This window comes from Pipistrellus kuhlii, unplaced genomic scaffold (genome assembly GCF_014108245.1).
Source record: "Pipistrellus kuhlii isolate mPipKuh1 unplaced genomic scaffold, mPipKuh1.p scaffold_m20_p_55, whole genome shotgun sequence".
In the NCBI taxonomy this organism is placed as follows: domain Eukaryota; kingdom Metazoa; phylum Chordata; class Mammalia; order Chiroptera; family Vespertilionidae; genus Pipistrellus; species Pipistrellus kuhlii.
In genome coordinates, this window is record NW_023425557.1 from 170,521 (window position 1) to 198,428 (window position 27,908).

The window sequence follows — 27,908 nt, forward strand, 5'->3', positions numbered from 1 at the left end:
AAGAGGGGGCAAGGACTCCCCACCTCCACCCTCCACAGTGCAAGCTTGTGAGTCACGGGAGAGTCCGGGGCAGCGGGAGGAGGCCAGAGGCAGACGGGGTCCCAGCGCAGCTCCTCAGACAGGTGCTCAGCCAGGGCCTGGATGGAGGTCAGGAGACGTTCATGTCCCAGTGGCCTGTGTGGCACCGGCCCTGCCCCTCCGGCCCCTTCTCTCACACCTTCATTGATGGATACCAGCTGCCTCGAGCTCAGTGCAGTCTCCTGAGACCTGGGATTGATTACTGATGTCTGCCATGAGCACAGGCTGAAATGGTTTAGAATCTATTTCCGCCACTCGTGACTGAAAAATTCTCAACCCTGGCTGTGCTTGAAGTCAGAAAAAGTACTTAAGCTTGGATCACACCCTGATAAACTGTGGTTTGTCTGGTTTAGGTTCATAAGAGCAGGTAGGGTTGGAAACCACTGGACAAGACAACTCTTTCCAAACTAGAACTTCACTTATTCATTCGCTCGACAGTTCCTGAGCGGTGTCGTTCAGAGGTTACCACGTGAGGGAGGAGCCTGACAAGCTTTCTTCAGAAACAGCAGGACTAGATTGCACATTCTAGTCACTCAGCGAGTATAATGAGGCACCTGCTGTGTCCTGCCCTAGTCCAGGGCCTGGGGATACAGTACTTCTCCATGGAGCCAGACCTGCCCTCTAAGACTGTCCCCCCAAAGGCAGAGATCTGGGAGTGACGCGCGCCCTCCACATCCAACCTGCCTTTTATGTCTCTTATGTAACTGTCTGGTGAAGGGCTGGCACGTCGTCTGTAGGTTTTTAACACGTTTACTGAGTGTTGCTTTCACCCTTGTAGTCCGCATGCTGCGATTTTACTGCTGTCTTGGGTCCTGCAGTCTGTGTATTGGTGTCCTTTCTGCATGGAGGGAGGTGACAGGAAAGTTGGCCAACTCTGGAAACTCTGCAGGTGTAGAGTCCCCAAGCCCGTCATGCCATTTCTAGAGACAGAATACTCGGGAACCTCTTAACGACTCTGGGTTTAGTGTTTTAGAATTTACCAGACAACCTAAAAAATACCCTAGTATTTAGAGATCCAGCATAAACCATTCATTTTCTGATGTCCTAGCACGGTGACTCGGGTCAGTTCTCCAGATCCTGAGTGAGTGACCATGGAGGCAGCTTTCCCTTTATACCCTTTGGCTTCTCTGCTTTCTGTTTCCTAACTACCAGGCTTTTGTGATAGGCTGCCACAGCCCCTCCTGAGCCGGTTAGGATGGGGAAGTTGGTATCTAAGTCAGTGGTTCTCAACCTTTCTAATGCCACAGCCCTTTAGTACAGTTCCTGTTGTGGTGACCCCCAATCATAAAATTATTTTCATTGCTACTTCATATCTGTAACTTTGCTACTGTTAATGAATCGTAATGTAGATATCTGTGTTTTCCGATGGTCTTAGGCTCTACAGCAGCGGTTCTCCTAAGACCATAGATTCTAAGTGCCTGGTCTGGGTGGTTCCAGTGACCTCCCCTCTAGCTAAGCTGTCCCATGCTGTGTTTATGGCCCCTTTGTAAAATGGGAGTATTCTGGGGAACAGGTTCTGCACAACAGGTTCGGGCATCAATGGAGTTCATTATTGGCTAGCAAGTGTGTGTGTTAGAAGGCATGTTACTGGCACAGATTTGGATTGCTAGCCCCCCACCCCCAAATGTCTTATCTCCCCTTCATTAGAAACACCTGGTTAACATCCTGTCTGCCCTTTTCTAGCTATCAGTCAAGGGACTTACTCTCCCTGAGCCTCAATTTCACCCTCTGTAAATTGGGCTAATAAATAAACCCCTGCAGGATTGTTGTGAGGGCTATCGAGGTAAATTTGGAAAGGATGTGTGGCACATCCTTTCCAAATTTATATAATGTTTCAACTCAATGTTTTAAATAGAAATAACTTGAAACCATCAAGTTGTTGGTTTAAAAATTAATTCAAAGCTAGATTTAAAGTAATCAGCCCGTTTCCACAATGAGAATTGATATTCCTGGATGAGAAACAGGATGTCTAGATATAGATGAGACTCTCATCTAATATTCAAAGCTATTCCTGAGAGCAAATTGATTAGGTGAAGCCACAGGCACTTTCTTTCATAAATATATTTTATTGACTTCAGAGAGGAGGGGAGAGGGAAAGAGAAACATCAATGATGAGAATCACTGATGGGCTGCCTCCGGCATGGCCCTCTGGGGATCTAGCCAGAACCCCCGGTATGTGCCTCCTGGTTCATAGATGCTCAACCACTGAGCCACACAGGCTGGGCCATTTCACCATTTTAAAAGGGATGTGATTAATAAACTATTGGTGCTGTCTTATTTGGGTTATACTACTACTACTTACTAGGTGTGTGATCTTACTTTTACCTCTGGGTGCCTCAGTTCCTTCATCCATAAAACACAGTAACTACCTCAGACTGCTTGTGATTTTAAATAAATTGATCGATGGGAAGCGCTTAGAACAAACAGTTCCCGACATATATTAAGCTTCATTGTGGGAGTTAGGTACCGATCACATAGCGCGCAGGCGCGTTGGGGCAAAGTCTCTGGGGAGGCCCGGCGGCCATCTTGGAAAAGGGCGGCGACGGTGATGCTGACGTCATCGGTATGCGCGACGAGCGGGCACGCGGAGGTTCCCGTCGCTTCGGGAGCGTGGGATGGTGCAGGGCGGGCCGCGCGGGCCTGCGGGCGTGAGAGGTTGAGGCCCGCGATGGGGGAGGCGGCCGTGGCCGCGGAGCCTTGCCCGCTGCGCGAGGACAGCTTCACGCGCTTCTCGTCGCAGAGCAACGTGTACGGGCTGGCGGGCGGCGCGGGCGCGGGCGGGCGCGGGGAGCTGCTGGCGGCCACCCTTAAAGGCAAGGTGCTGGGCTTCCGCTACCAAGACCTCCGACAGAAAATCCGGCCGGTGGCCAAGGAGCTGCAGTTCAATTACATACCCGGTGCGTGGCGCTCTGGGGCCGGAGGGCCGGGAAGATGGTGAGAAGGCTTCTGAGGCTCAGTCTGAGCCTGGTCACTGTGACGGGAAAATGGGACCAGGGTGATTTGAAGGGGGTCGGAGCTGATCATCAGGAGGCGTTGGGGTCAGAGAGCAGGGATAATGGGAGCCTAGCGGTGGTTAGAATTCAGGATCTCTGCTACCATGATGATGGCGATCTGCACTCAGAGATCAACATGCTTCAGAGATCATGGCAATTGCGGTGGTGAAAGGTTACTGAGTCCTAGAGGTCAGGGGTCACTATGATTGGAGGTCTTACCTGCAACCTGGACTTTGAACTGTCCCCTCCCAGTGGATGCCGAGATTGTCTCCATCGACACTTTCAACAAGTCGCCCCCAAAGCGGGGCCTGGTTGTGGGGATCACGTTCATCAAGGTACACAGAGCCCCCCCTCCACCTACCTGTTCCTTCCTCCTCACACGCTGAGTGTGGGTCCCACTGAACTTGACACGATCCCTCCTGCCGCCACCCCTGCTCCCCCCTGAGGCCAGTCTCCTTCCGCAGGATTCAGGCGACAAAGGCAGCCCGTTCCTTAACATCTACTGCGACTATGAGCCTGGCTCCGAGTACAACCTGGACTCCATTGCCCGTACGTGCGGCCTGGAGGGAGGGAGAGGGTGGGGAGCGGCCTGGAGGGAGGGAGAGGTGGGGAGCGGCCTGGAGGGAGGGAGAGGGTGGCGAGGGGGCCTGGAGGGCCCTCACTCACGGTCATCTGCCTGTGCTCCCCTGCAGAGAGCTGCTTGAACCTGGAACTCCGGTTCACTCCTTTCCAGCTGTGCCACGCCGAGTGAGTCAGCCCGGGGTGGGGTACGGTAGGGTGGGGGTGTACCTGCAGGGAGGGGCTTAGCAAACGAGACCGCAGACCTGCCCATAGACAATCACATTCTCGCGCTGACTTTTTAACAAATTGTTAAAAAGCGGGACTGTCCTGCCAAAATCAGGACGTCTGGTCACCTTGCAGGGGTCCTCAAACTTTTTAAAGTGGGGGCCAGATCACGGTCCCTCAGAGAGCTGGAGGGCCAGACTATATGAACTACTAATTCCTACTGTAACACCTCGGCTGCGCTCACTGCCCAAAAAACCTGGCGGGCCGGATCAGACTCCTCTGCGGGCCGCATGTGGCCCGTGGGCCGTAGTTTGAAGACGCCTGGAGGGTGTCCATGAACCAGGCGTGGCTGACGGGCTACCGTTTTGTTAGCGCCAGACTAGATAAATCAGAGTTCATTGAGCACCCGTGTTCTAGGTAGCTAGAATTCTCAGGTTCTCAGGAATCTCAGTTTCTAGATGTGAGATCTTTCTCATGAGCTAGCAATGCTATTTTCTGGAGTCGGGAGCTCGGAGACTCCAGGAACTGAAAGTACTATAGTTTGATCATTTTGAGGTTCTGTCCTGATCAAGTCCTAACATGGTCATAGTTCAGGGAGCCACCCTACAGATCGTCTAGGATCCCGAGGTTCTAGAATCCCACACTGTGAGGATTCTGTTCTAGAGGCCTGGGTTCCACCCGGGAACACCGATGGCCTAGCACAGGTGCTGGCAAACTTTTCCTGTAAAGGCCCGGCCGGCAAGTATGGCTTTTGAGGGCCAGACTGTCCCTCTCACAGCTTACTTGTCTGTTGTTATAGACAGGAAGGCAGACATTGACTCTGTAAATGAGTGGGTGTGACTGTGTTTCAATAAAGCTTTATTTATAAAAACAGCTGCCAGGTTGGATTTGGCCTGTGGGGTCATAGTTTGCCAGCCTCTGCTCCAGCAGGTGAGAGTTGTGGAGACTGATTATCTGGATTCTAGGATCTGGATGTTCTACCGTTCTGCATCTGAATGTCCTTGGTGGCAGTTTATACAAGTCCTAGTCATCCAAAGGAGACAGAGGACAGAACCAGTTCCAGAGGGAGAGATCCTAGTGTCCTGGGCTCCTGCAACCCACTCTAGAGCTTTATGTTACCCTAGAATTTTCTGCACCGGTAGCATCCCTAGCGGCTGTTGGCCGGGGCCTCCCTTCCCCCGGCTGCCTGCCACCTTGGCCTGGCACTGCTCGCTCACCTGCTTGCTCCATCCCACTGAGGCCCCACTCTCATCGGGGCCCATTGGGGCTGGCAGTGCCTCCATTGCTGCATCGCCAATGCTCACCATGTTCCATGCTGCCCCCTGGTGGTCAGCAAACGAACTCCCGATCAGTCAAACTCCCGCGCGCGGAGGGACAATTTGCATATTAGCCTTTTATTATATAGGATCCCTAAATCTCATCCGGAATGAAGACTAGCAGATAAGGGCTCTCGAAATGGAAGGTTCTAGCATGCTCACTTTCTATAGTTCTGCACCCCGAGGTTCTGGCCCTGGATCCAGGGGCTGGGTCCCAGGATGCTAGGATTCTTGGAGGCAGAGTTTTTGCACAGGCTCTGCCACAAGGGGGTCCTAGCTGGCTCTGCTTCCAGGGTGCAGGTCGGGGATCAGCTGGAGACCGTGTTCCTCCTGAGCGGGAACGACCCGGCCATCCATCTCTACAAGGAGGTGAGGCGGGGCGGGCACAGCCCTGCGGGTGTCCTCCCGGGACGGCCACTGATCCGCGCGGGGCTGGGTCTTGGTTCTCCCAGAACGAGGGGCTGCATCAGTTCGAGGAACAGCCCGTGGAAAACCTCTTCCCAGAGCTCACCAGCCTGACCAGCAGGTAGGAGAGCCCCTGAGGGCGGCCAGAGGGACCAGGGCAGGTGGCCTCGAGGAGGCCAGGTCCTGGGAACTGACCCCTAGAGAAAGCGGGTGGCGGGGATTTCCTCGGAGAAATCAGGCAGCAGCCGGGGTCCCAGGGCTGCAGGGCGGGGCCGGATGGGGAGGTGGGATGTAGGACCGGAACCCGGTGACGGCCTCCAGCCCCTCTGTCCGCCCGCTCCCCCCTCCAGTGTCCTCTGGCTGGACGTCCGCAACCTCCCGGGCACCTCCCGGCGACTGACGGCCCTCGGCTGTCAGAGCGGCTACGTGCGCGTGGCCCACGTGGACCAGCGGAGTCGAGGTGACGGCGGGGCCCTGGGGGCGGTGAGGGGGCGCGGAGGGAGACGGCAGGGTCCTGAGTGCCCTCCCCCGTCCCCGCAGAGGTTTTGCAGACGTGGACAGTCTTGCAGGACGGCCCTATCTCCCGCGTGATCGTCTTCAGCCTCTCGGCCCCCGAGGGTGAGCCCTGGACGTGGGTGGACGACTCCGCAGGCTCGGCGACCCCGCACCCACACGTGTGCCCTGCTCCAGAGTCCAGCCCTCCCCATCCCCCGCCCCGCCCCTCCCCTGTGCCTCCGGAGCGGCAGTGTGTCCCCCCTCCCTCCACGCCCGCACGTCTCCCCTCCAGCTCCCGCCCCTCTGTCTCGTCTGGGACCCGGCGTGGGCCTCCGCCTTGCCCGTGGGGGTGTGACTCCACCCTGCACCTTGGCTGTCTCTGCTCACTCTCTCCCGCTGTGCTCTCGGCCTCGCTGTCGCACCACCCGAGGTCTCGCCTCTGCCCCCGCAGGTGGCTCTGCTCCCCTTACCAGGTCCGTCCTTCGCTGCTGCCGCCTGGGCCTGACCTCGGCCGTCCGCCACCTGTCCCCTGGGCTGGTGTTCGTTTTCCCCCCACCGTCCTCCCTTCCTTCCGCGGCCCGGCCTTGGGCCTCCCTGCTGTCCCCAGCCTTTGCCTCTTCTGCTGCCGTGGTCGAACCCCAGACTTCCCGTCCTCCTGGTCCCTGGCCTCAGGCACCCTCTCTTCGTCTCACTCCGGGCCCTGCCTCTGCAGCACGCCCTCAGCTCGCTCTTCTGAGGTCTCACCTGTGCTCCTCTCACCGAGGGGAGGGAGGCGTGAGGCGGGCCCTGGACCTGTGCCCCCAGACCTACCCCCCCCCCCCCACGTTCTCTCTCCAGAGACCACGTCCGGGCTGCGGCGGGAGGACTACAGCCTGCTCGTGGCCAGCATGCTGGAGCCGGCAGTGGTGTATCGGTGAGGGGCCCGGGCGCAGGGTGCCGTCTCACCTCCTTCCTTTGCTCTGTGGTCTAACCTTGTCCTCCTCGGCAGGAAGTCCCTGTGGGTGAGGGTGTTCAGGGCTGGGCAGGGCAAGGTGCTCATGTTCCAGGGAGAGGGGGCAGGGGTTTAAGTCTAGAACTTGCAGGGGGTCGTGGAGCCGTTGGGATGGGCACCAGCCGTCTGCTCTCCCTGGAGGAGGGTAACAGCGGCCTCCGTGTGTGATGTGAGAAAAGCTCGGTGTGTAGCATGTGCCGATCGCCATGGTGTAAAGACTCCCATGTGGGAGAGTTCAGGCCACTGCCATGGTGCCAGCAGGCTTGCAAAACCTGTGAGAGTTTCCTCTGGTGAACCAGCACGAGGCAGCTGTGGCCGCCCTGGGGACAGTGTGGGTGTCCAGGTCCCCAAGGGGCCCATGTCGGTCCCCATTTGGGAGTCAGATGGTCCCACCTCCAGGGGGAGGCAGGGGTTTCGGATGGGGGAGAGCAGCTGAGCAGCGTGCGGAAGTGTGAGTTCGCCTGGCGGGTGGGAAGACGATGCGATTGGAGATGAGGGCGTGCAGACCTTCGAGGTGGAGCTGTGTGGGCGCCTGGCCCGGGTCTGGCGCGGAGGGTGGTGGGCGCTGCGGTCTGACCTCAGCCTGCCCCTGCGCTGGGGACCCTCAGGGACCTGCTGAGCCGGGGGCTGGAGGACCAGCTCCTCCTGCCCGGCAGTGACCAGTTTGACAGCGTCCTCTGCAGCCTGGTCACCGACGTCGATTTGGACGGGCAGCCGGAAGTCCTGGTGGCCACCTACGGGCAGGTAGGACCTGAGGGCAGGGCTGACTCCCACCCTCCCGTCCGCCGTGCCCGGCGCCCGTGTAACCCGGCCCCTCGCCCCTCCCTGCAGGAGCTGCTCTGTTACAAGTACTGCGGCCCCGAGGCCAGGCTCCCCGAGGCGGGGCTCCCCGAGGCCGGGCTCCCCGAGGCGGGGCTCCCCGAGGCCGGGCTCCCCGAGGCTGGGCGCGGATTCCGCCTGCTGTGGCAGCGGAGCTTCCCCAGCCCGCTGCTGGCCATGGCCCACGTGGACCTGACGGGGGACGGGCTGCGGGAGCTCGCCGTGGTCTCCCTGAAGGGCGTGCACATCCTGCAGGTAGCGGCTCCGCGCGCTGGGTCCCTGGAGGGGGAGCCTGGGATGGGGTTTCTGTACACCTGCTTGATGGAGGGAGTGTTCACAGGGAGTGTGTGTAAGGGGGGGGGGGGGGGTAGATTCCCTCCCTTCCCTTCAGGCAAGGAGATTGGCTGTAGGCCCCCTCTGGGGGGTGGGAGTAATCTCTTCCTGGGAGGTGGTTCCTGTTGACGCAGGAGAGCGCCCAGGAGAAGGGGCAGCTGGGAGCACTCACAGCTGTGGGAGCACTCACATCTGAGGGAGCACTCACATCTGCAGGAGCATCACAGCTGGAGGGGAGTGCTCACAGCTGGAGAGCACTCACAACTGGCGGGGAGCACCCGCTGATGAAGGGGATTCTGACACGGCATCTGTCCCCCCAGTGCCTCTTGGCCTCCCTGACTTTTGTCCTTCATTCCTTGTGCTTTGTCACCTCAGTCTCGTCCCTGTGGCCTGGCCCAGATCTGCCCTGTGATCTGCCCTCCATCCTTCCCGTTGCCCTCCATGACTGTGCCCTCTCGCTGCAGCCACCCCTGTTGTGCACGTGACCAGCCTTGCTCTGGCTGTGGTCTCCCAGCAGCAGCTGCTGAGCTTCCAGCTCTGGAGTCCCACTTCCCTCCCTGCCCGCAGGGCGGCCTCCAGCCCACCTTCCGCAGCCAGTCTCCAGCTTTCCGCTCCAGCCCTTCCTTAGTCCAACCTCCCAACGTTCTGTTGTGGTCAGGCCTGTGAGCTGTGGCCCGCTGTCCAGCTTCCGGCTGTCCTTTGACCTCTGACCCTCCCACGCAGCCTGACTGCCGTTCCCCCGTCACGGTCTCGGATCCAGCCGTTCCAGGGGTCCAGGGTCCAACCCCGGTTCTCCATTGCAGATTCACCTCCAGCTAATAGAGTCTGACCTCTGACCTTTTCCCCATAGCCCAGCCCCTGCCCCTTAGGTGCCCCTTAGGCCATGGTGAGCACGCTTCCTCCATCGGGTCCGTTTCCATGATCCTTCCCGTGTTGTCCAGCCTGGGTTCTTTCCCTGCGTCTCACCTCACTGCCTCCTCCGAGTCCTTGCTTCGGCTTGTCCTCCGGTCTGTCCCGCAGTGGGACGGCCTAGGGTTGGCCTCCGGGGAGCCGTGCAGGGCAGACCCTGGGGAACCAGTGGAGGAGGTCAGACCTGAGGAAAAGGGAATGAGGTCAGTCCCCGGAGCAACCCGAGGTCAGACCCTCAGGAGGGGCACAGGGCCCTGCGGGCGGCTCCGTTAGTCAGAGCGGCGTCCCAGCACGCCAAGCGCGGGGCGGGGAGGGGGAGAGTGCTCCCCAGCGAGGGCACAGCAGGGGTCAGCCCACAGGTGCAGAAGGAAGTGGAACAACAGATCGATGTCTCTCTTTCTCTTTACAAAATGGATACATGTGTGTGTGTGTGTATAAATTTTTTTTAATGGGAGGGGCATAGGTTCCTCTCACTGGAAAGCTCGGAGGTTAGGCCACAGGAGGCGTCTGTGCTGGGACCCTGGCGGCAGGACTGCCCTTCGCTGTGCTCGGACCCTCCCGTCACCCCGCACTGCGATTCGTTTTGAGCCATTTCACCGAGATCTCTGTCCCTTCTATGCGGGTCCCACCTCACACTCCCAGCATCTAGCCCCGCCCACTCCCCTGCTCCCTCCGAGGACATTCCTCTCTGGTCTGCTTTGCTCCGCCCTCCTCTGGCCTCTCCTTTTCTCGTCTGCGGCCTCACCTCAGCCTCTCCAGGGTAGACCTCCCCAGAACGCAGTCTCCCTCATACTTTGATCCATCCCATCCCTTCCATTGGCTTCCAGCCTCAGACTGGCAGCCGGGCCAGGCTTGTTCCCCCGCTGGAATTCACTGAAGGCCAGAGAACTGTCCCACCCACACACCGTTTGTGCTCTGGCCTGCCACGCTGGGCTGCGGGCCCTTGGGGGGTCTGACCGGCACCCCTCAGCTCTCAGCCCGCCCTCTCTGTCCCCCCAGCACAGTCTGATCCAGGCCTCGGAGCTGGTCCTGGAGCGGCTGCGACACCGAGTGGCGCAGAGGAGACAGCAGACGCAAATGCCAGGAGACAGGGCGGGCCCGGGGCCTGCTGGGACGTCCGCCTCCTGAGCACCCACCCCCTGCCCACCATTGGGGCGCTCACCTCCAGCCCTTCCCGGGGGGACGAGTCCTGAAGGAGGCAGGCCTGGCCAGCCCCGCCACCCCCCCCCCCACGCTGGGACTGTGGGCTGCTGCCCTTCGACCTCACCCAGTGCACCCTCTGTGCCTCAGTGTTCCCACTGAAAAGGGGGTGACCTCACCCCCCCTTCCGCTCCAGTCGCAGCCACCGATTGTATTTCTGTCCCGAGGAGCTGAACTCCCCGCCGTCTTCATTCTTTTGTTCAGCGATCGAGTCCTCGGAGCCTGGCGCAGGTGCCGGGCTGGACTCGCCCAGAGGAACGGAGGGAGGGGGCACGGGACAGGACCCAGGGACCGGCCAGAGCAGGACGGAGAAGAGACCGCAGTGTGGGCCTCAGAGGGGGGAGAGGAGGGTGGGCCCTCGCAGGAAGGCTGAGGTTAAACCGCTGTGGAAAAGGCCAGACTGCAGGGCAGCAGTTCCAGCCGGTGTGCCTCGGACGGTTAAAGCATCGGTACCTGACCATTTAGTCAGGGGCACGGGCCTCGCCCGTCTAGGTTGTCAAGTAAAATAATGACAACGGCCCTGACCGGTGCGGCTCAGTGGACAGAGTGTCAGCCTGTGAACAAGGGTCCCAGGTTCAATTCCGGTCAAGGGCATGTCCATTGATTGCGGGCACATCCCCAGTGGGGAGTGTACAGGAGGCAGCTGATCGATGTTTCTCTCCCATCAGTGTTTCTAACTATCCCTCTCCCTTCCTCTCTGTAAAGAAATCAATAAAATGTATATTTTTTAAAATGACAACAGCGGCAGGGCCGGTGTGGCTCAGTGGTTGAGCACCAGCCTGTGAGCCAAGAGGTCGCCAGCTGGATTCTGGGTCAGGGCACATGCCTGAGTGATGGCTCCATCAGCAGGGGACATGCAGGAGGCAGCTGATCAATGGTTGATGTCTCTCTCATCATTGATGTTTCTTTCCCCCTCTGTCTCTGAAATCAAATTTAAAAAATGTGTTTTTTTAAATGACAGCAGCCAACACAATAACTGTTCGATGTGATCAAATAAAAATTACAAGTGTGTGTGTGTGTGTGTGTGAGTGAGAGCGGCGAAGAATCTATCTGTTGGCGGGCACAGAATATTAGTGATGAGTTCGTGCATCCCATGAGATGAGAAAGGTTGGGAACGGCTGCTGCAGGTCGGGCCCGGGTGGGGAGAGCTGGGGTTGGGCCTGCAGGGCGGACGGGTGAGACCCCAGTGCAGAGCTCTGGACCCGAGGCTGGTCCCAGTAGGGAACGAGGAAACGGGCTCGGAGGAGAGGAAAGGGTATGGGGTCTGAGGCCAGGCCCTGTGGGTAACGCTGAGGCTGGAGCCAGCAGGGAATAATAGAGTTAGATGCCCGGACGCTGAGGGAGGGATTGGGATACACCACGCTGGGAAGGAAGGACCAGGTCGGTCCTAAATGGAAAGCCCCAAGGACTGGGCACAAGGCTGATCTTCAGCCGCAGCCCTTGGCAGTGGGACTGGCACCTGGAAGACTCAGAGGCCTCCCCCCCGCCCCCCCCTGGCCAGTGGAGGACCAGGTGACAAGAGGGTCTGCCCTCCCCCACCAGAGGCCAGGCATCGGTCAGGAGGGCTGGGGGGTGACTCAGAGCAGGGTCAGGCTGGGCAGAGGTGGGTGGGCTCCTGCTCCCTGAGAAGGTCCTCCTGGCCGTTGGCCTCCCACCCGCCGGTGTGACACCCGCAGTGACAGCGAAGGCCCAGCCCCCGGCTCGCTCTCCGCAGGGTCTCGCCCGCCATTGCTTGGTGACCCTGACTTCTCATCCCCCAGAACACAGGCCCACGGGTGGGGACTGGCAGGGAGCGTAGTCTCCGGCTGCCCACCTACACCGTCGCCTCCTCCGTGCGGGGCGGGGGGGGGGGGGCGATCTGTGAGGGAGGGGGTCTGTGCAGGGCGCACACCGAGAGAGAGGCGTGTGTGGTGTGTCCACTGGGCTCAGGAGTTAGTCTGGGCCAGTGGTCGGCAAACTCCTTAGTCCACAGAGCCAAATAGCAACAGCACAGCGATTGGGATTTCTTTGGAGAGCCACATTTTTTAAACATAAGCTAGAGAGGTAGGTACATTGTTATTAACTTAATTAGGGTCCTCCTAAACTGGCCTTTGCTAAACACTCAAGGGGCCGAAGAGCCGCATGTGGCTCTGGAGCCACAGTTTGCCGACCGCTGGTCTGGGCCACCTGGTCCCCCGCAGCTCACCAGGGACGGCGTGTAGTGGGGCGGCTCCAGGGGCAGAGCCTGAGGCCACACTTCACACCTCTGTGACCCCGTTTCCCCATCGGCAAACCGGCTCAGGGCGTCCACCTGGCAGGGGTCAGTCACATCTGCCTGTGCCAGGCGCGTACAGAGGTGTTTGTGGCTCCGCCTGCACGTGGGGAGGGCTGGGTGAGCGGCAGCGGCTGCTATTATTACTATTAACGGGCGCCTCTGTGGCTGTTTCTGCTGGCGGGGTGCGAGTTTGGCTCTGAGCGGCTCAACAGCCCTGTCCTCCCCCCAGTTCTGGGAGCCGCTACGTGTAGCTATTTTATTTTATTTTATTTTATTTTATTTTATTTTATTTTATATTTTATTTTTTGCGTCTTTGGCCCTTCTACGGATCAGAGACGGCGTGTGTTGGGGATGGGGGCGGAGGATGCCTCGGAAGGACCCTCCGGGTCTCCCCAAAACGGGAGAGAGTGCCCGCCGCCGCTGTCCGCGCCGCTGGTGCTGAACCCGGTGGGCGGGCCAGCGGCCGGGGCTGCCTCCTCCCGCCCCGCCCCCCGCCAGGCCCCTCCCCAGGCCGCCCCCGCGGGCCGCCTCCCCTCTGCCCGCCCCTTCCTCCGCCCCCTCCGCGCTCCTCCTCCCTCCTCCCTCCTCCCCGCCTCCCCTCCCCCGCGGGCTCCCCCGCCTCTCTCCTCCCCCGTCCCTCTCCCCGGCTCTGCCTCTCAGTCTCTGGCTCCGCTCTCCTCTCCTCTCCTCTCCTCTCCTCTCTCCCTGCCGGGCAGGCTCGCCCACCACGGCCAGCCCGGGGCCGGGGGGACCCTTCCCAGGCTGTGGCTGCAGGTAAGAGCCCCCCCCCCCCAGTTGGCTGGGGGCGTGGGGAGGGGGCGGACGGGGTTCCCAGCCTGGGGGAGGGGGCGTCGGTGGAGCCAGGAGCCGCTTTCCCCTGAGCTCGTCCATGGCGGCTGGGGGGCTGCACAGTCAGGGGGGATCCCCAGGCCTTCCCGAGGGGCGGGGGCGCCGCCAGCAGCCCACACCCTCAGCCCGAACCCCGCCTGCCTTCCGGGGAGGATGGCGGGCTGGGGAGGGGGTGCCTCCTGGGCACCGAGGGGCGAGGGCACCCCCAAACCCCGCGACTTCCTGTGCCGGGGTCTCCTCTCCCTCCTGCACCTAGGGTTGGGGGTCCCTGTCCGGGGAGCCCCCCGGAGCCCGCCCCGCACCCCTGTCTGGTCTCCCGCTCCCCGGTCCTCTGCCCCCGGCGCCGCCCCCATATAAGTCCAGGCCCCCCGCGCCCTCCCTCGCCATCTGGGTGCTTCCTGCCCCGCTTCCCCGTCTGGTCTGTGTCCGTCCCGCTGTCAGGGCGCCGGCCCCTTCCCCTCTCCCCTCTCCTCTCCCTCTGCCCGGGCGTCTGCTCCCTCCTCTCCCCGGTGGCCCGCCCGCTCCCCTGCACACCCCTGTCCCGCCCCTGGCAGGGGGAGACCTGGAGGAAGGAGATACCCCTGCAGAGGGGGCTCCCCCAGGAAGTGAGGGGTCCCCCAAACTCCTCTCCCTTCTTCAGTCCCGGTCCCTCCCTCGCACCCTGCCAGCCGCACCTGCTCCCCACCTTCCTGTCCCTGTCCCCCGGAGACAGCTCCGTGTCCGCGTCTGTTTCCGGCTCTGAGGCCGGTCCTCGCCGTCCAGCCTGCGCCCCGTGTCCTGCAGACGGCACCAGCCCTGCTGCCCAGCCGCCCCGCTCCTCTGCTCAGGGACGGCCAGTCCTGCCTGCAGCCTCACCTCCACCCCTCTTGCTGTGTGTCCATTCACAGTTCCGCCTTTCCCGTTCTGGGCACCTTTCCTCCCCCAGGCAGAGCCCCAGGCCCTGGGTCCGGCCCGCCAGCGGCCTCACCTCCGCCCGCTCATGGCGTGCCTGGGGACAGAGCTCAGAGGCTCTGAGCTGCAGGCCCCCGGCCAGGGCACCTTCTTTCCCGGGAGACGGGCCCCAGGGAGGTGGGCCGGAGTGAGGGACACGGAGGGGGAGCCCGAGTCCGCAGCCCGGCTGAGGGCGAGGCTCCAGGTGCCGCGTGGCTCTGGCGGGGCTGAGGGAGCACCGGTCAGGAGTCCGGAGATGAGTTTCCGTCTCTGCTCTGCTCCTTGGCCAAGCCCTGTCCCTCCTGGGCTCCAGCTCACCCAGAGCACCGTGTGTGCGTGTGTGCGCGTGTGTGTGCGTGAGAAAGATCCCCAGGCTGAGACATCGCATGCTCACCCATGTGTGTGTATGCATACACGTGCATGTGTGCGTACATGTGTGTGATCCCCAGGCTGACACATCACATGGCTCCACCTGCAGCAGTACATGTGCACGTTTCGGAGCCTGGGTCCCCAGCTTGCACATTTGTGCGAGGGGTGGCTGGCAGCTAGGAACCACTCCTGCCCTCAGCAGAGCTGGGGCCTGAGGGAGGAAGCCAGACCGGACCCTCAGGCTGGCAGTCCCAGTCTGCGGAGGAGTCTCTGAGGTCCCAGAGGCCTGGCCCGGGGGCCCCCCGCCCATGGGAGGGAAGGGAGATGGCTCTGGAGATGGGGCCGGCCTTCTGCCCTCCCGGCTCCGCCCTGGCCTCAACCTGATCCTGTGGCCCCCAGGTTCTCAGCCCAGATCAGATTTCTCTTCTGCTGAGGGACAGGCGGGAGGCAGAGGAGGGCGCGCTGCTGTCCCCGGCCACAGGCGCAGACCTTGGGCTGCTCATTTCACAAATATTTATCTTGTGCCGTCCCTCCTCCTCCTCCTCCTCCTCCTCCTCCTCCTCCTCCGAGGCCTCCCGAGAGGAAACCAGGTTTCTGAGGGGAAGGCATGGACCAGCGGCGCTGTGGGCAGGAGAGCAGGCGGGAGCCCCGGCCCCCGGGCGGCTGGGGGGGGGACAGACAGGTGGCTGGACCTGAGGGAGGCTCCAGGCCATGGCCCTGCCTGTCAGACAGAGGCGGGAGATGCTGAGAGGAAGGCTTGACTCCCAGGTGGCCCTTGTTCCTTCTGAAAGCCAAGGAGGAGGAGGAGGGAGGGGAGGGTGGAGGGAGAAGAGCGTGAGTCTTTGCTTTGGATCCTGATGGCTTTGTAATTATGCCTAAGCCGTCGCTAATTAGGGGGCTGCTAATTAGACATATCATTAGGGGACTTGCCGATGGGGGGCTAATTGTGCGGTGGCCCTTTAAGAATCACCCCTCTCTCCCGCCTACACACACACACACACACACACACACACACACACTCCTTCCCAGGGAGGTTCTGCCAACATTCTGCCTCCCTCTCCTGGAGCAGCCAGCTCCCAGCCGGGGAGGGTGCGCGTGAGGAGGTGGGTGTGTTGGGAGCAGGCTGTGGGCTGGGCTCGGAGAACTGGCTCCAGACAGAAATGGAAGGTGCTGGGGGGGGGGGGGGCGGAGAGGCTGGTGGCCAGAGCAGGGGGGGTGGCTGTTGGGGGGGGCAGGGGTCAGGGTTGGTGGAGGCTAGGAGGTCCCCCTCCCTTCCTCTCTCAGTTCCTTTTTTTGCAGGTTGCTGTGTTACCATGGCAACGCAGGGGTGGGGCAGGGGAGCTGGAAGTCAGGGCCGCTCTTGGGAAGGGAAACTGGGAGCCGTAGGGCTGTGGCTGGGGGACTTCGGGCAAGTTACTGGGCCTCTCTGAGCCTTGGTGCCCTCACCTGGGAAGTGGCAGGGGAGTCCCCCCAAGAGGGCTGATGCCTGGTGCATACCATGTTCAGAGAAGAGGACATCTCGGGGGACCCCTTGAAGAGAGGGGAGGCGGGGCAGGGGGGGGGCGGGGATGTGGAGGAGAATCCGAGGGAAAAGGAACAGCAGGTGCAAGGCCCCTGAGGCAGGACTTGCAGCGTCAGGACCATGGAGGAGGTGGTGGGGCTGACCGAGGGAGCGGAGGAGGGGCTGAGGCCAGAGGGGCGGGGTGCCAGGGGCCAGACGGTGCCCACGAGCTGGGCAGAGCAGGGCACTTTGGTGCTCTGAGGAGGGAGCCACGGAGGGTTCTGAGCAGCGGCGAGATGTGCACTGATTTGCATTTTTTAGAAGAAATCTAGACAGACAGACACGGCCCCTCTAACCCAGGACCAGACGCAGGAAGAGAGGCACTGAAATGGTAGACACCCCACACCCACAAACAGGACAAAACCTCCAAAACCTCCCTATGGCACAGCTGCTGAGGAATGATGCGCCTCACAGAGACGGGGCCCTGGAGAGAGACACCTGCCACGGGAGGGGGGAGGGGGTGACAGGCCCTCCAGCCGCCCCTTCTCAACCTCACCTGAGACAGACAGACAGACAGACACCCCAGCACCCCTGCAGCCGACTCCGAGCATGAGCGCTCTGAGGGCCAGGTTGGGAACCATTAGAATCACCTGATGCGTCGCCTCCAGCCCTTCACCTCACCCACTAAACTGTCAGTCTGTGCTTTCTGTGCCTGGCTTCATTCATGCACTGCGTGTCTGTGAGATCCGTCTGTGTTGTTGGGTGTGTCAGTAGCCCACTCCTTTTTCAGTGCTGTATACTATTCCTCGGTGTGACCCCCGTGATGCTTCTTCATTTTACTGCTGACAGGCACCTGGGCAAAGTGGCAGCTTTTAGAGGTGAGGCTGCTGGGAACACTCTTGTAGTCCAGCCGGAGTGGCTTGGTTGAGCGATGACCTGTGAACCAGGAGGTCTCGGTTTGACTCCTGGTCAGGGGCATGTGCCTCGGTTGCAGGCTCAATTGCCAGTGAAGGGTGTGCAGGAGGCAGCTGATCAATGATTCTCTCTCATCGTTGATGTTTCTATCTTTCTCTCTCTCTGCCTTCCTCTCTCTGAAATAAATTTACATATATACACATACATATACACATATCTATACTAATAAAAGGTAATATGCTAATTAGATAGGATAAAGCCATGGTGGCAGAGGCTGAGGCAGAGGTGGTTAGGGGCGATCAGGCTGGCAGGGAAGAGCAGTTAGGGGTGATCAGGCCAGCAGGGGAGGGCAGTTGGGGGTCATCAGGCTGGCAGGGGAGGACAATTGAGGGTGATCAGGTTGGCAAGGGGCAGCTAGGCATCAATTAGGCTGGCAGGGGAGCGGTTAGGGGGTGATCAGGCTTGCAGGCAGAATCAGTTAGGGGCAATCAGACAGGCAGGCAGGCGAGTGGTTAGGAGCCAGCAGACCCAGATTTTGAGAGGAATGTCTGACTGCCGGTTAAGCAGTTGGACATCCCCTGAGGGGTCCGAGATTGGAGAGGATGCAGGCTGGGCTGAGGGACCCTCCCATCCCAGTGCACAAATTTCATGCACTGGGCCTCTAGTATACATATAACACACACACACACACACACACACACACACACACACACTCTTAAACACTCTTGTGTATGTTTAGTCTATTGGTGGACACATGACCTGTTTCTCCTGGGTAAAGCCTGGGAGCAGAATTGCTGAGTTGTGGTGTGCACATGGTTCAGCTATGGTTTCCCAGAGTGGTTAGACCAATTTACAGTCCCATCTGCTGTGCGTCTGTCTTTGCCTTTCTGTGTCTTTCTGTGTCTATCTTTGTCTCTCTGCCTCCTTCATTCTCCATCCTCCCTGCATTGGTCCTCAGCTTCTCCCTCGGTCTCCATCCTCCCCGTATCGGTCCCCAGCTTCTCCCTCGGTCTCCATCCTCCCTGTTTCGGTCCCCAGCTTCTCCCTCTATCTCCATCCTTCCTGAATTGGTCCTCAGCTTCTCCCTCGGTCTCCATCCTCCCCGTATTGGTCCCCAGCTTCTCCCTCTATCTCCATCCTTCCTGAATTGGTCCCCAGCTTCTCCCTCGGTCTCCATTCTCCCCGTATTGGTCCCCAGCTTCTCCCTCTATCTCCATCCTTCCTGAATTGGTCCCCAGCTTCTCCCTCGGTCTCCATCCTCCCCGTGTCGGTCCCCAGCTTCTCCCTCTATCTCCATCCTTCCTGAATTGGTCCTCAGCTTCTCCCTCCGTCTCCATCCTCCCTGTATCGGTCCTCAGCTTCTCCTCGGTCTCCATCCTCCTTGTATCGGTCCTCAGCTTCTCCCTCCTTCCCCATCCCCAACAAGCCTTGACTCTCGTGTGTCAGGGAGGGATGCACTCCTCTCACCCAGACTTCCTCCTCCTCCTCCCCCCCGCAGGACCCCGCCACCCTCCATGGCTGCCCTGGCCTTGGTGGGGTTTGCGCTCCTCCTGGGGGCTCCCCCATGCTCGGGGGCGGCTACCCCGACCCCCTCCCTGCCGCCTTCACCCACCAATGAGAGCGACACCAGCACGGAGGTCTGCCAGGGCTCCAACCGCTGCCAGCCGGGCGTCCTGCTGCCCGTCTGGGAGCCGGACGACCCCTCGCTGGGCGACAAGGCGGCGCGGGCGGTGGTCTACTTCGTGGCCATGGTCTACATGTTCCTGGGCGTGTCCATCATCGCCGACCGCTTCATGGCCTCCATCGAGGTCATCACGTCCAAAGAGAAGGAGATCACCATCACCAAGGCCAACGGCGAGACCAGCGTGGGCACCGTCCGCATCTGGAACGAGACGGTGTCCAACCTCACGCTCATGGCACTGGGCTCCTCGGCGCCCGAGATCCTGCTGTCCGTCATCGAGGTGTGCGGCCACAACTTCCAGGCGGGCGAGCTGGGCCCCGGCACCATCGTGGGCAGCGCCGCCTTCAACATGTTCGTGGTCATCGCCGTGTGCGTCTACGTCATCCCGGCCGGCGAGAGCCGCAAGATCAAGCACCTGCGGGTCTTCTTCGTCACCGCCTCCTGGAGCATCTTCGCCTACGTCTGGCTGTACCTCATCCTGGCCGTCTTTTCTCCGGGGGTGGTCCAGGTGAGCAAGGGACCGGGCGCTCCGCCTCGGTGCATGCGCGTCTACAAAATCCAGAGGGTGGGGCCCCGGGTTTGCATCTGCAGCGACGCATGCTCAGACCCCAGAGGGCGTCGGGTCCCGCCCTTAGCAAGAGCTTCGGGCTGGAGAGGGAGGGCACGTGGGGCTGGAGTCCCAAGGGTGCTCCCAAGCCAAGTCTCGATGGTGCTCCAGGCCCTGGAAAGGGCTCCTCTGCCCGGGTGGGTGGGGAGGAAGAGGGAGGTTGCCATGGGCGATAGAAGGGGCGCCTTTGAGCTCTCACCAGGGAGCCCCGTGGGCCGCGGAGTCCTTGTGGTCTGTGCAATGCACCCTGCTGTTCCCGGAGCCAGCTCCTCCCTAGGTGTGGTCACGCTTCCCCCGCGCTCCCTGCCTCCTGCATTATTGATTCCTCCTCTTCCCCTAAGACCTGCCCCGTTTGTACAGTTCGCCGCTATGGTCGTGTAAGCCAGCCTCGTGTTTCCTGACAGTGCTAATTGGTCTGGGGACCGGGTGCAATTTGCATAATTATCCACGGACACACACACAGACACGTGCCCACATCTGCCTCCTTGGACTCTGTATTTCCCAGACACGCAGTCAGGGTTTGCACCCTCCAGTAAGTAACCATTCACCAATGGTTTCTGATGTGAGGATCATGTATGCCACCTGACTGTAATTTTTTAAAATATATTTTATTGATTTTTTTTTTTGCAGAGAGGAAGGGAGAGGGATAGAGAGTTAGAAACACCGATGAGCCGAGACTGGTTTGGCTCAATGGATAGAGCGTTGGCTTGGGGACTGAAGGGTCCCGGGTTCGATTCCGGTCAAGGGCATGTACGTTGGTTGCGGGCATATCCCCAGTAGGGGGTGTGCAAGAGGCAGCTGATCGATGACTCTCTCTCATCGATGTTTCTAACTCTCTATCTCTCTCCCTTCCTCTCTGTACAAAATCAATAAAATATATATTAAAAAAAAAAAAGAAACACCGATGAGAGAGAAACACCGACCAGCTGCCTCCTGCACACTCCTTACTGGGGATGTGCCTGCAACCAAAGTACATGCCCTTGATGGGAATGGAACCGGGGACCTTTCAGTCAGCAGGCCGATGCTCTATCCGCTGAGCCAAACCGGTCAGGGCTTGACTGTAATTTTTACTCACAGCAGCACAGGCAGGAGTCCAGTCCCCAGCAACAACCACTCTGCATAATTTATTCCAATGGTGAGGCAAAACTGAGACCCAGCTGCGCGATGTACACCCACACTCACTCGCCCATCTGCCTCTCGCTGTCCGGCGTCTTTAACCGGCATCCGGTCCAGCCTTCGTTTAAAACATCTGCCTAATTTATCTCCCGCAATCCCGAGGCTGCAGCCTGCATTTGCATAATTTATTTACGGGCCTGCCTAATTCATTTGCACGCATGCATAATTTAGTTGAGGCTTCCCAGGATTCCTTCAATTCCTGCATATCTGTCAGGTTTCGCCCGTTTTGGGAGGTAGAGGCATAAAAATTCTTTGCGGATGATTCAAAGGCAGCTGAGGGCCGAGAAGGCGGAGAGGAGAGGGGGAGAGGGAGGCAGCAGCAGCGGACAGGGAGGGGGCTGGTGGGGAAAGACAGCCACTGCGACTGACCGACTGTGGCCCTGAGCTTCCGGCTGCCATGGCCAATAGTACAGAGCACTGTGTCACCGTTTTCTTTTGTCTTTAGTTTTAATTTATCTATTTTAGAGGAAGGGTGAGGCGGGGAGAGCGAGAGATATATCAATTGTTGTTTCTCTTATTTATGCATTCATTGGTGGATCCTTTTTTAAAACATTTTTATTGATTTCAGAGAGGGAGGGAGAGATAGGAACATCAGTGATGAGAGAGAATCATCGATCAGCTGCCTCCTGCATGCCCCACACTGGGGATCGAGCCTGTCACCGGGCCATGTGCCCTGACTGGGAACAGAACCGTGATCTCCCGGTTCCCCAGTTGAGCGTCACAGGTAGACACTCAACCACTAAGCCACGCCGGCCGGGCGGGCGGTTGGTTGCTTCTTGTATGTGCCCTGATTGGAGATCGAGCCCGCAAGCTTGGCCTACCGGGACGGCACTCCAACCATTGAGCTACCCGGCCGGGACACTGTCACAGTTTTCAGGCTGCTAACAAGGTTTCCAAAATGGTCTTTGAGGAGGATTTACACCAAAACTGTGAAAAGAATTTCAGGCACCGAGGATGAGAGGTGGAGAGGGAGGGGGTGGAGGGGAGGTTTCCCCCGAGAAGGAGCCGGCTGGGCTGCAGAGAACAGAGGGCGTAAGACGCCACGGCTCCGGGCGGAGAAGCAGCCGCGGAGGGTTCTGGAACACAGAGAGGAGCACAGAGACCAGGATTAGGGGAGGTTTGGGGAACAGCTGACGGAGCTGGCACGAGGTAAGATGGCCCCAGTTCCTCCTGGATGCTCTGAACTGGGCAGGGAGAAGCAGAGTCTGGCTCCAGAAGTGCTGTGTGACCTCAGGCGAAGCCTGTACCCTCTCTGAGCCTCGGTTTTCACATTTGAACCATGGAAGGGGTTGAACTAGACCATTGGTTCTTTAACATGTATTTTGTTGATTTTGTACAGAGAGGAAGGGAGAGAGATAGAGAGTGAGAAACATCGATGAGAGAGAATCATCCATCAGCTGCCTCTTGCACACCCCCTACCGGGGATATGCCCACAACCAAGGTACATGCCCTTGACCGGAATCGAACCCAGGACCCTTCATTCCCCAAGCCGACGCTCTATCCATTGAGCCAAACCAGTCTCAGCTACACCATTGGTTCTTTAAAAATATGTTTTTATCGATTACAGAGAGAGGAAGGGAGAGGGAGAGATAGAAACACCCAGGAGAGAGAATCCTTGACCAGCTGCCTCCTGCAGGCCCGCTCCTGGGGATCAAGCCTGAAACCCGGGCATGTGCCCTGACTGGGAATCGAATCGTGACCTCCTGGTTCAGGGATCGACACTCAACCACGGGGCCACACCGGCTTGGGCTTTGTTGTCGTTAATCCTCACCTGAGGATACTCTTTCCATTGATCTTGGGAGAGAGTGGGAGGGAGGGAGAGAGGGAGGGAGAGGGAGGCGGGGAGAGAGAGAAACATCGATGTGAGAGAGACACATCAATTGGTGCCTTCCACATGTGCCCCAACTGGGGCTGGGGGTCGAATCAGCAATCCAGGAATAGAGCCCAAGACCTTTTGGTGCACAGGCTGCACTCTAACCACCATACAACACTGGCCAGAGCTGGACTAATCGTTTTTGGCCCTTCATACCTGATGCTCCTTTTCTATAACCAATAATTTGTTATATGCCCTTTATTCTGCTGACGGGAGATTCTCAGGTAAGAAGAGGGAGGTTTTCTAGCCTCGGAGTTTAGCTGGTGGGCCCTGGAGCCAGAGGCCTGGGTTCAAATCCCACCTCTGCTGCTTCTCAGCGGTGTAACCCCGGGCAAGTCCCTTACCTGCTCTGTGCCTCGGTTTCCCCGCCTGTAACCTGGGGGCCACCGTAGTGCTAGCTTTACCGGGCTGCGTGAGGGTCCGATGAACGGGTTAGGGTTAGGGTTAGGGTGAGGGTTAGGGTTAGGGTTAGGTCCGCCCGCCAGGGACGGAGTGAGGGTGAGCTGTTCTTCTCATGAATGAGCTTGAACTTGCCTCTGCTGCTGGCTTCCCCGGGTCCGTGCGGTGCCTGAGCTGTGACATACAGGAGAGTGAACCCTCACAGAACAGTGTGCATTTCCACGTGTAAGTGCTTCCGCACGACTGCTGGACAGTGCTGACGAGGGAGCCACAGGCCAACACCTGCTTATGGAGAACAGGCCCCGGCCAGTTCGGCTCAGTGGCTAGAGTGCCAGCCTGTGGACTGAAGGGTCCCAAGGGCACGTGTCGGCTTGTGGGCTCAATCCCCAGTAGGGGGTGTGCAAGAGGCAGCCGATCAATGAACCTCTGTCATCACTGATGTTTCTATATCTCTCTCCCTTTCCCTTCCTCTCTAAAATCAATAAAAATGTCTTTAAAAAAGAAAAGAAAAGATGAGCCAAGACCGGTTTGGCTCAGTGGATAGAGCGTCGGCTTGGGGACTGAAGGGTCCCGGGTTCGATTCCAGTCAAGGGCATGTACCTTGGTTGCGGGCATATCCCCAGTAGGGGGTGTGCAAGAGGCAGCTGATCGATGACTCTCTCTCATCGATGTTTCTAGCTCTCTATCTCTCTCCCTTCCTCTCTGTACAAAATCAATAAAATATATTTAAAAAAAATCAGCCAAAACCGCTTTGGCTCAGTGGATGGAGCGTCGGCCTGAAGACTGAAAAGTCCCGGGTTCGATTCCGGTCAAGGGCATGCACCTTGGTTGCGGGCACATCCCCGGTAGGGGTTGTGCAGGAGGCAGCTGATGGATGTTTCTCTCTAATCGATGTTTCTGACACTCTATCTCTCTCCCTTCCTCTCTGTAAAAAAATCAATAAAATATACTTTAAAAAAAATAAAAGAAAGAAAGAAAGAAAAGATCAGAGACCATTCCATGCCAGGGTCAGACAGAGGAGCAGGTGGCCGGGGGTCGCCAGGAGGTTAAAAACGAGCGCCGGCTGTGGCTGGGGATCCGCCTCCCGCGCACCGAGGTCAGAGCGGAGCTCCGCGCTCTGTCAGAGCCGGGCTCTCCCTGGCAGGCTGTCCAGTGGGCGGTTCGAAACGAGGTCGGCAGGACGTGTATGGGGGGGGGGGGGGGAGCTGCCCCAGGAACCTCTGGATGTCCGCCGGCCGGAGCTCCCCAAGGATGCGCACCCATAAGTACCCTGGAGTTCTGACCCCCCGCGGGGGCGTGCGTGCCCACCCAGACCTGAGGGGTCCGCCTGCCCTCCCTGTGCCGTGGGGCCCCACAAGGCAGACGGGGCGGCGAGGGTCTCCGCCAGCGTCCCTCCGGGGAGCAAAGCCGGTCGCAGGGCCGTGAGGTTGTCCTCTGATGGAGAGAGGGTCCCCCGCAGCACACACGGCGGCCGGTGCGGTGCCGGGACGCGGGGATCACCGGACAGCGTCTTCCCGCAAACCCACCTGCTGGCTTTTGTGCCGTCTCACCGCCTCCAATCCTGCCTTCTCCCAGTGCCCTCAGCAAACACAGCGACAGGGCCCGTGGCCACTGGATCTTGAAAGATCTTTCCCAGCCAGATTCACGTCTCAGTACCTCTGGGGCCATCAAATGGTAAATCCTCTCTACTCTTTCCTTCTTCATCTTTTTTTTTTTTTTTTTTTTTTTTTTGGTCTTTTTATTCATCTTCACCCGAGTATATTTTTTTCCATTGGTTCTTAAGGAGGGTGGAAGGGAGGGGGAGAGACAGAGAGTGTGAGAGAGGCATATCCATCGGTTGCCTTCGGCATCCACCATGAGCCTGCAGTCGAAGCACATTGACCGGAATTGAGCCCACAACCCTTCAGTCCCTGGGCTGATGCTCTAACCACTGAGCCACAGCTTTTCTTCCTTATCTTTAACGAGGGAGGTATCGTTTGATTTATTTATTTATTTTATTTTGTACAGAGAGGAAGGGAGAGAGATAGAGAGCTAGAAACGTCGATGAGAGAGAGACATCAATCAACTGCCTCCTGCACACCCCCCACTGGGGATGTGCCCACAACCAAGGTGCATGCCCTTGACTGGAATCGAACTTGGGACCCTTGAGTCTGCAGGCCTATGCTCTGTCCACTGGGCCAAACCAGTTTGGGCTGAGTCTTTAAAAAAAAAAAAAAATATATATATATATATATATATATATATATATATATATATATACACACACACACACACACACACACACACACATATATATACACATATATATATTTAAAAATATATTTTATTAATTTTTTGCAGAGAGGAAGGGAGAGAGATAGAGAGCTAGAAACATCGATGAGAGAGAGTCATCGACCAGCTCCCTCTTGCACACCCCCCACTGGGAATGTGCCTGCAACCAAGGTCCATGCCCTTGACCGGAATCGAACCCAGGACCCTTCAGTCCCCAGGCTGATGCTCTATCCACTGAGCCAAACCGGTTTCAGCTAAAAATATATTTTATTGATTTCAGAGAAGAAGGGAGAGAGAGAAACCTCAGAGATGAGAGAATTATTGATGGGCTGCCTCCTTCACGCCCCTCCCTGGGGGATCGAGCCCACAACCCTGGCAAGTGCCCTGACCGGGAATTGAACCGTGACCTCCTGGTTCAGAGGTCAACGCTCCATCAGTGAGCCACGCCTGCCGGCTGGGCTCCATCTGAGGCTTTACCGGCTATTTTCATGGTGAACTGCCACGTGTGAGTGGACGCCTTTGCAATGAGCCCAGTGAGGATACCGACAGCAGTAACAGTAGTTTCACATTCTGAGTATTCTCCACGTCAGGAGCGGACCATGCCCCGTGCCCCGGGGCGTTCCTCACTGTGTCTCAGGACGTGCCCACCTCGTGGGCCAGACGTCCGGGCATGGCTGGCTCTCTGGGGAGGCGGCATGTAAACATGGGAGCTGGGTTCCTGAGGCTGAGGAGCCAGGCTGTGCCTCTTTTAGAATCAGCCCTGTCCCTGAGGGCCCGCTTCTGAGAACGGCCCCCCAGGCGCCCGGCCAGGCTGCATTCTGGGGCAGTGGGGGGTGGAGGGAGGCTGGGAGGGGCGGGGAGGCAGGAAGTCACAGCTCTGCCCCGGGGCTGGGGCTGGGGCTGGGGCTACGGGAGGGGCCGCCTTGGTGGTGGGAGAATATCTGGTTCCTGGCACTGGGGCAGCTGGGCAGGATCCTCAGCGTGAGAGAAGGGGGTGAATGAGGAGACCAGGAGAGAGACAGGGAGAGAGCGACACACAGAGACTTCGAAGCATCTCCCTAGGGAAGGAGATAGAAATCCACAAAATATGCAAAAGGACACGGGGACCCTGGCAGGTGGGAGTGCCGGCCCAGACACCAGACGCTGCGGGTTCCAATCCAGGTCGGCATGGACCTAGGTTGTGGGTTCGATTCCTGGTCAGGGTGTATATGGGAGGCAGCTGATCTCTCTTTCTCCCCCTCCCTCCCCCTCTCCCTCTCCCTCTTCCTCTTCCTCTCTCAAATCAATAAACATGTCCTTGGTGGGAATTTAAAAAAAAGAAAAGAAAAAAGGAAGAGAAAAGAGGAGGGGGAGGAAAGGTAGACAACAAAAAACCAACAGCCCTAGCTGGTGTGGCTCAGTGGATAGAGCATCCGTCTGCGGACCTGAGGGTCCCGGGTTCGATTCTGGTCAAGGGCACATGCCTGGGTTTCGGGCTTGATTCCCAACGGGGGCCATGCGGAAGGCAGCCAATCAATGATTCTCTTTCATCATTGATGTTTCGCTCTCCCTCTCCCTCTCTGAAATCAATACAAATATTTTTGAAAATTTTATTTAAAAAAAATAAAATAAAGCACAACAGACACAAGACTGAGACACAGACCAACACAGAGAGATGAGGAGACTGAGAGACAGAGAGGAACAGAGGCTAGGGAGAGGCAGAGACGGAGGTCGGAGATGGGGAGATGGGGAGATGGGAGAGGTGGGGAGATGGGGAGATGGGAGAGGTGGGGAGATGGGGAGATGGGAGAGGTGGGGAGATGGGGAGATGGGAGAGGTGGGGAGATGGGGAGATGGGAGAGGTGGGGGGATGGGGAGATGGGAGAGGTGGGGAGATGGGGAGATGGGAGAGGTGGGGAGATGGGGAGATGGGAGAGGTGGGGAGATGGGGAGATGGGAGAGGTGGGGAGATGCAGGAGAGGGACCACCTGGGGGGTCCCGGGACCCAGCCGCGAGGGTGGGAGCGCCCCCCCTGGTGGCCGCGCTGACCCGCGCCCCCTCCCCCCGCCCGCAGGTGTGGGAGGCGCTGCTGACCCTCATCTTCTTCCCGGTGTGCGTGGTGTTCGCCTGGATGGCGGACAAGCGGCTGCTCTTCTACAAATACGTGTACAAGCGCTACCGCACCGACCCGCGCAGCGGCATCATCATCGGCGCTGAGGGCGACCCGCCCAAGAGCATCGAGATGGACGGCGCGTTCGTGGGCGCCGAGGCGGCGGGCGAGGCGGGCGGCCTGGGCGCCGGCCCCGCGGAGGCGCGCGAGCTGGACGCCAGCCGCCGCGAGGTCATCCAGATCCTCAAGGACCTGAAGCAGAAGCACCCGGACAAGGACCTGGAGCAGCTGGTGGGCATCGCCAACTACTACGCGCTGCTGCACCAGCAGAAGAGCCGCGCCTTCTACCGCATCCAGGCCACGCGCATGATGACGGGCGCGGGCAACGTGCTGCGGCGCCACGCGGCCGACGCGTCCCGCCGCGCGGGGCCCGCCGACGCCGCGGCCGAGGAGGAGGACGACGGCGCCAGCCGCATCTTCTTCCAGCCCGGCCTGTACCACTGCCTGGAGAACTGCGGCTCCGTGCTGCTGGCCGTGGCCTGCCAGGGCGGCGAGGGCAACAGCACCTTCTACGTGGACTACCGCACGGAGGACGGCTCGGCCAAGGCGGGCTCCGACTACGAGTACAGGTGCGTCCGGGTCCGGGGCAGGTGGGTTCAGGTACAGGTG

General features: G+C 59.2%; 2 protein-coding genes across 5 annotated transcripts in view; both read left to right on the forward strand.

The window, feature by feature from the left end:
• Positions 1-2,662: 2,662 nt before the first annotated feature.
• KPTN (kaptin, actin binding protein) lies at positions 2,663-10,825 on the forward strand. Of its 4 annotated transcripts, none has more exons than XM_036416363.2 (13): positions 2,664-2,975; positions 3,324-3,406; positions 3,536-3,620; positions 3,764-3,818; positions 5,467-5,542; positions 5,626-5,699; positions 5,929-6,038; positions 6,119-6,196; positions 6,911-6,986; positions 7,673-7,808; positions 7,896-7,928; positions 7,974-8,138; positions 10,125-10,825. In XM_036416363.2, exons 1-13 carry the CDS (start codon positions 2,747-2,749, stop codon positions 10,251-10,253), a joined length of 1,329 nt encoding a protein of 442 aa, XP_036272256.1. In that variant the 5' UTR covers positions 2,664-2,746; the 3' UTR covers positions 10,254-10,825. The 4 variants fall into 4 exon arrangements, with proteins under 4 accessions (XP_036272255.1, XP_036272256.1, XP_036272257.1 ...); XM_036416364.2 differs by having other exon boundaries at positions 2,665-2,975; positions 7,989-8,138; XM_045573719.1 differs by having other exon boundaries at positions 2,666-2,975; positions 8,004-8,138.
• A 2,393-nt stretch (positions 10,826-13,218) lies between these two features.
• SLC8A2 (solute carrier family 8 member A2) overlaps positions 13,219-27,908 on the forward strand; it is a 33,904-nt gene continuing 19,214 nt past the window's right edge. Inside the window, exons 1-3 of the mRNA XM_036416361.2 lie at positions 13,219-13,353; positions 18,642-19,332; positions 27,204-27,868. Of these exons, the coding sequence (XP_036272254.1) occupies positions 18,658-19,332; positions 27,204-27,868 (1,340 nt within the window). The 5' untranslated portion in view covers positions 13,219-13,353; positions 18,642-18,657. The remainder of the gene's footprint in view (positions 13,354-18,641; positions 19,333-27,203; positions 27,869-27,908) is intronic.

Bases quoted from the DNA above. Each gene is read 5' to 3' on its own strand.
- KPTN (XM_036416362.2), top strand. From the start codon at position 2,747: ATGGGGGAGGCGGCCGTGGCCGCGGAGCCTTGCCCGCTGCGCGAGGAC. The intron at 3,407-3,535 runs GTACACAGAGCC...CTCCTTCCGCAG, and splicing joins TGGGGATCACGTTCATCAAG to GATTCAGGCGACAAAGGCAG. The intron at 7,809-7,895 runs GTAGGACCTGAG...CCCTCCCTGCAG, and splicing joins TGGTGGCCACCTACGGGCAG to GAGCTGCTCTGTTACAAGTA.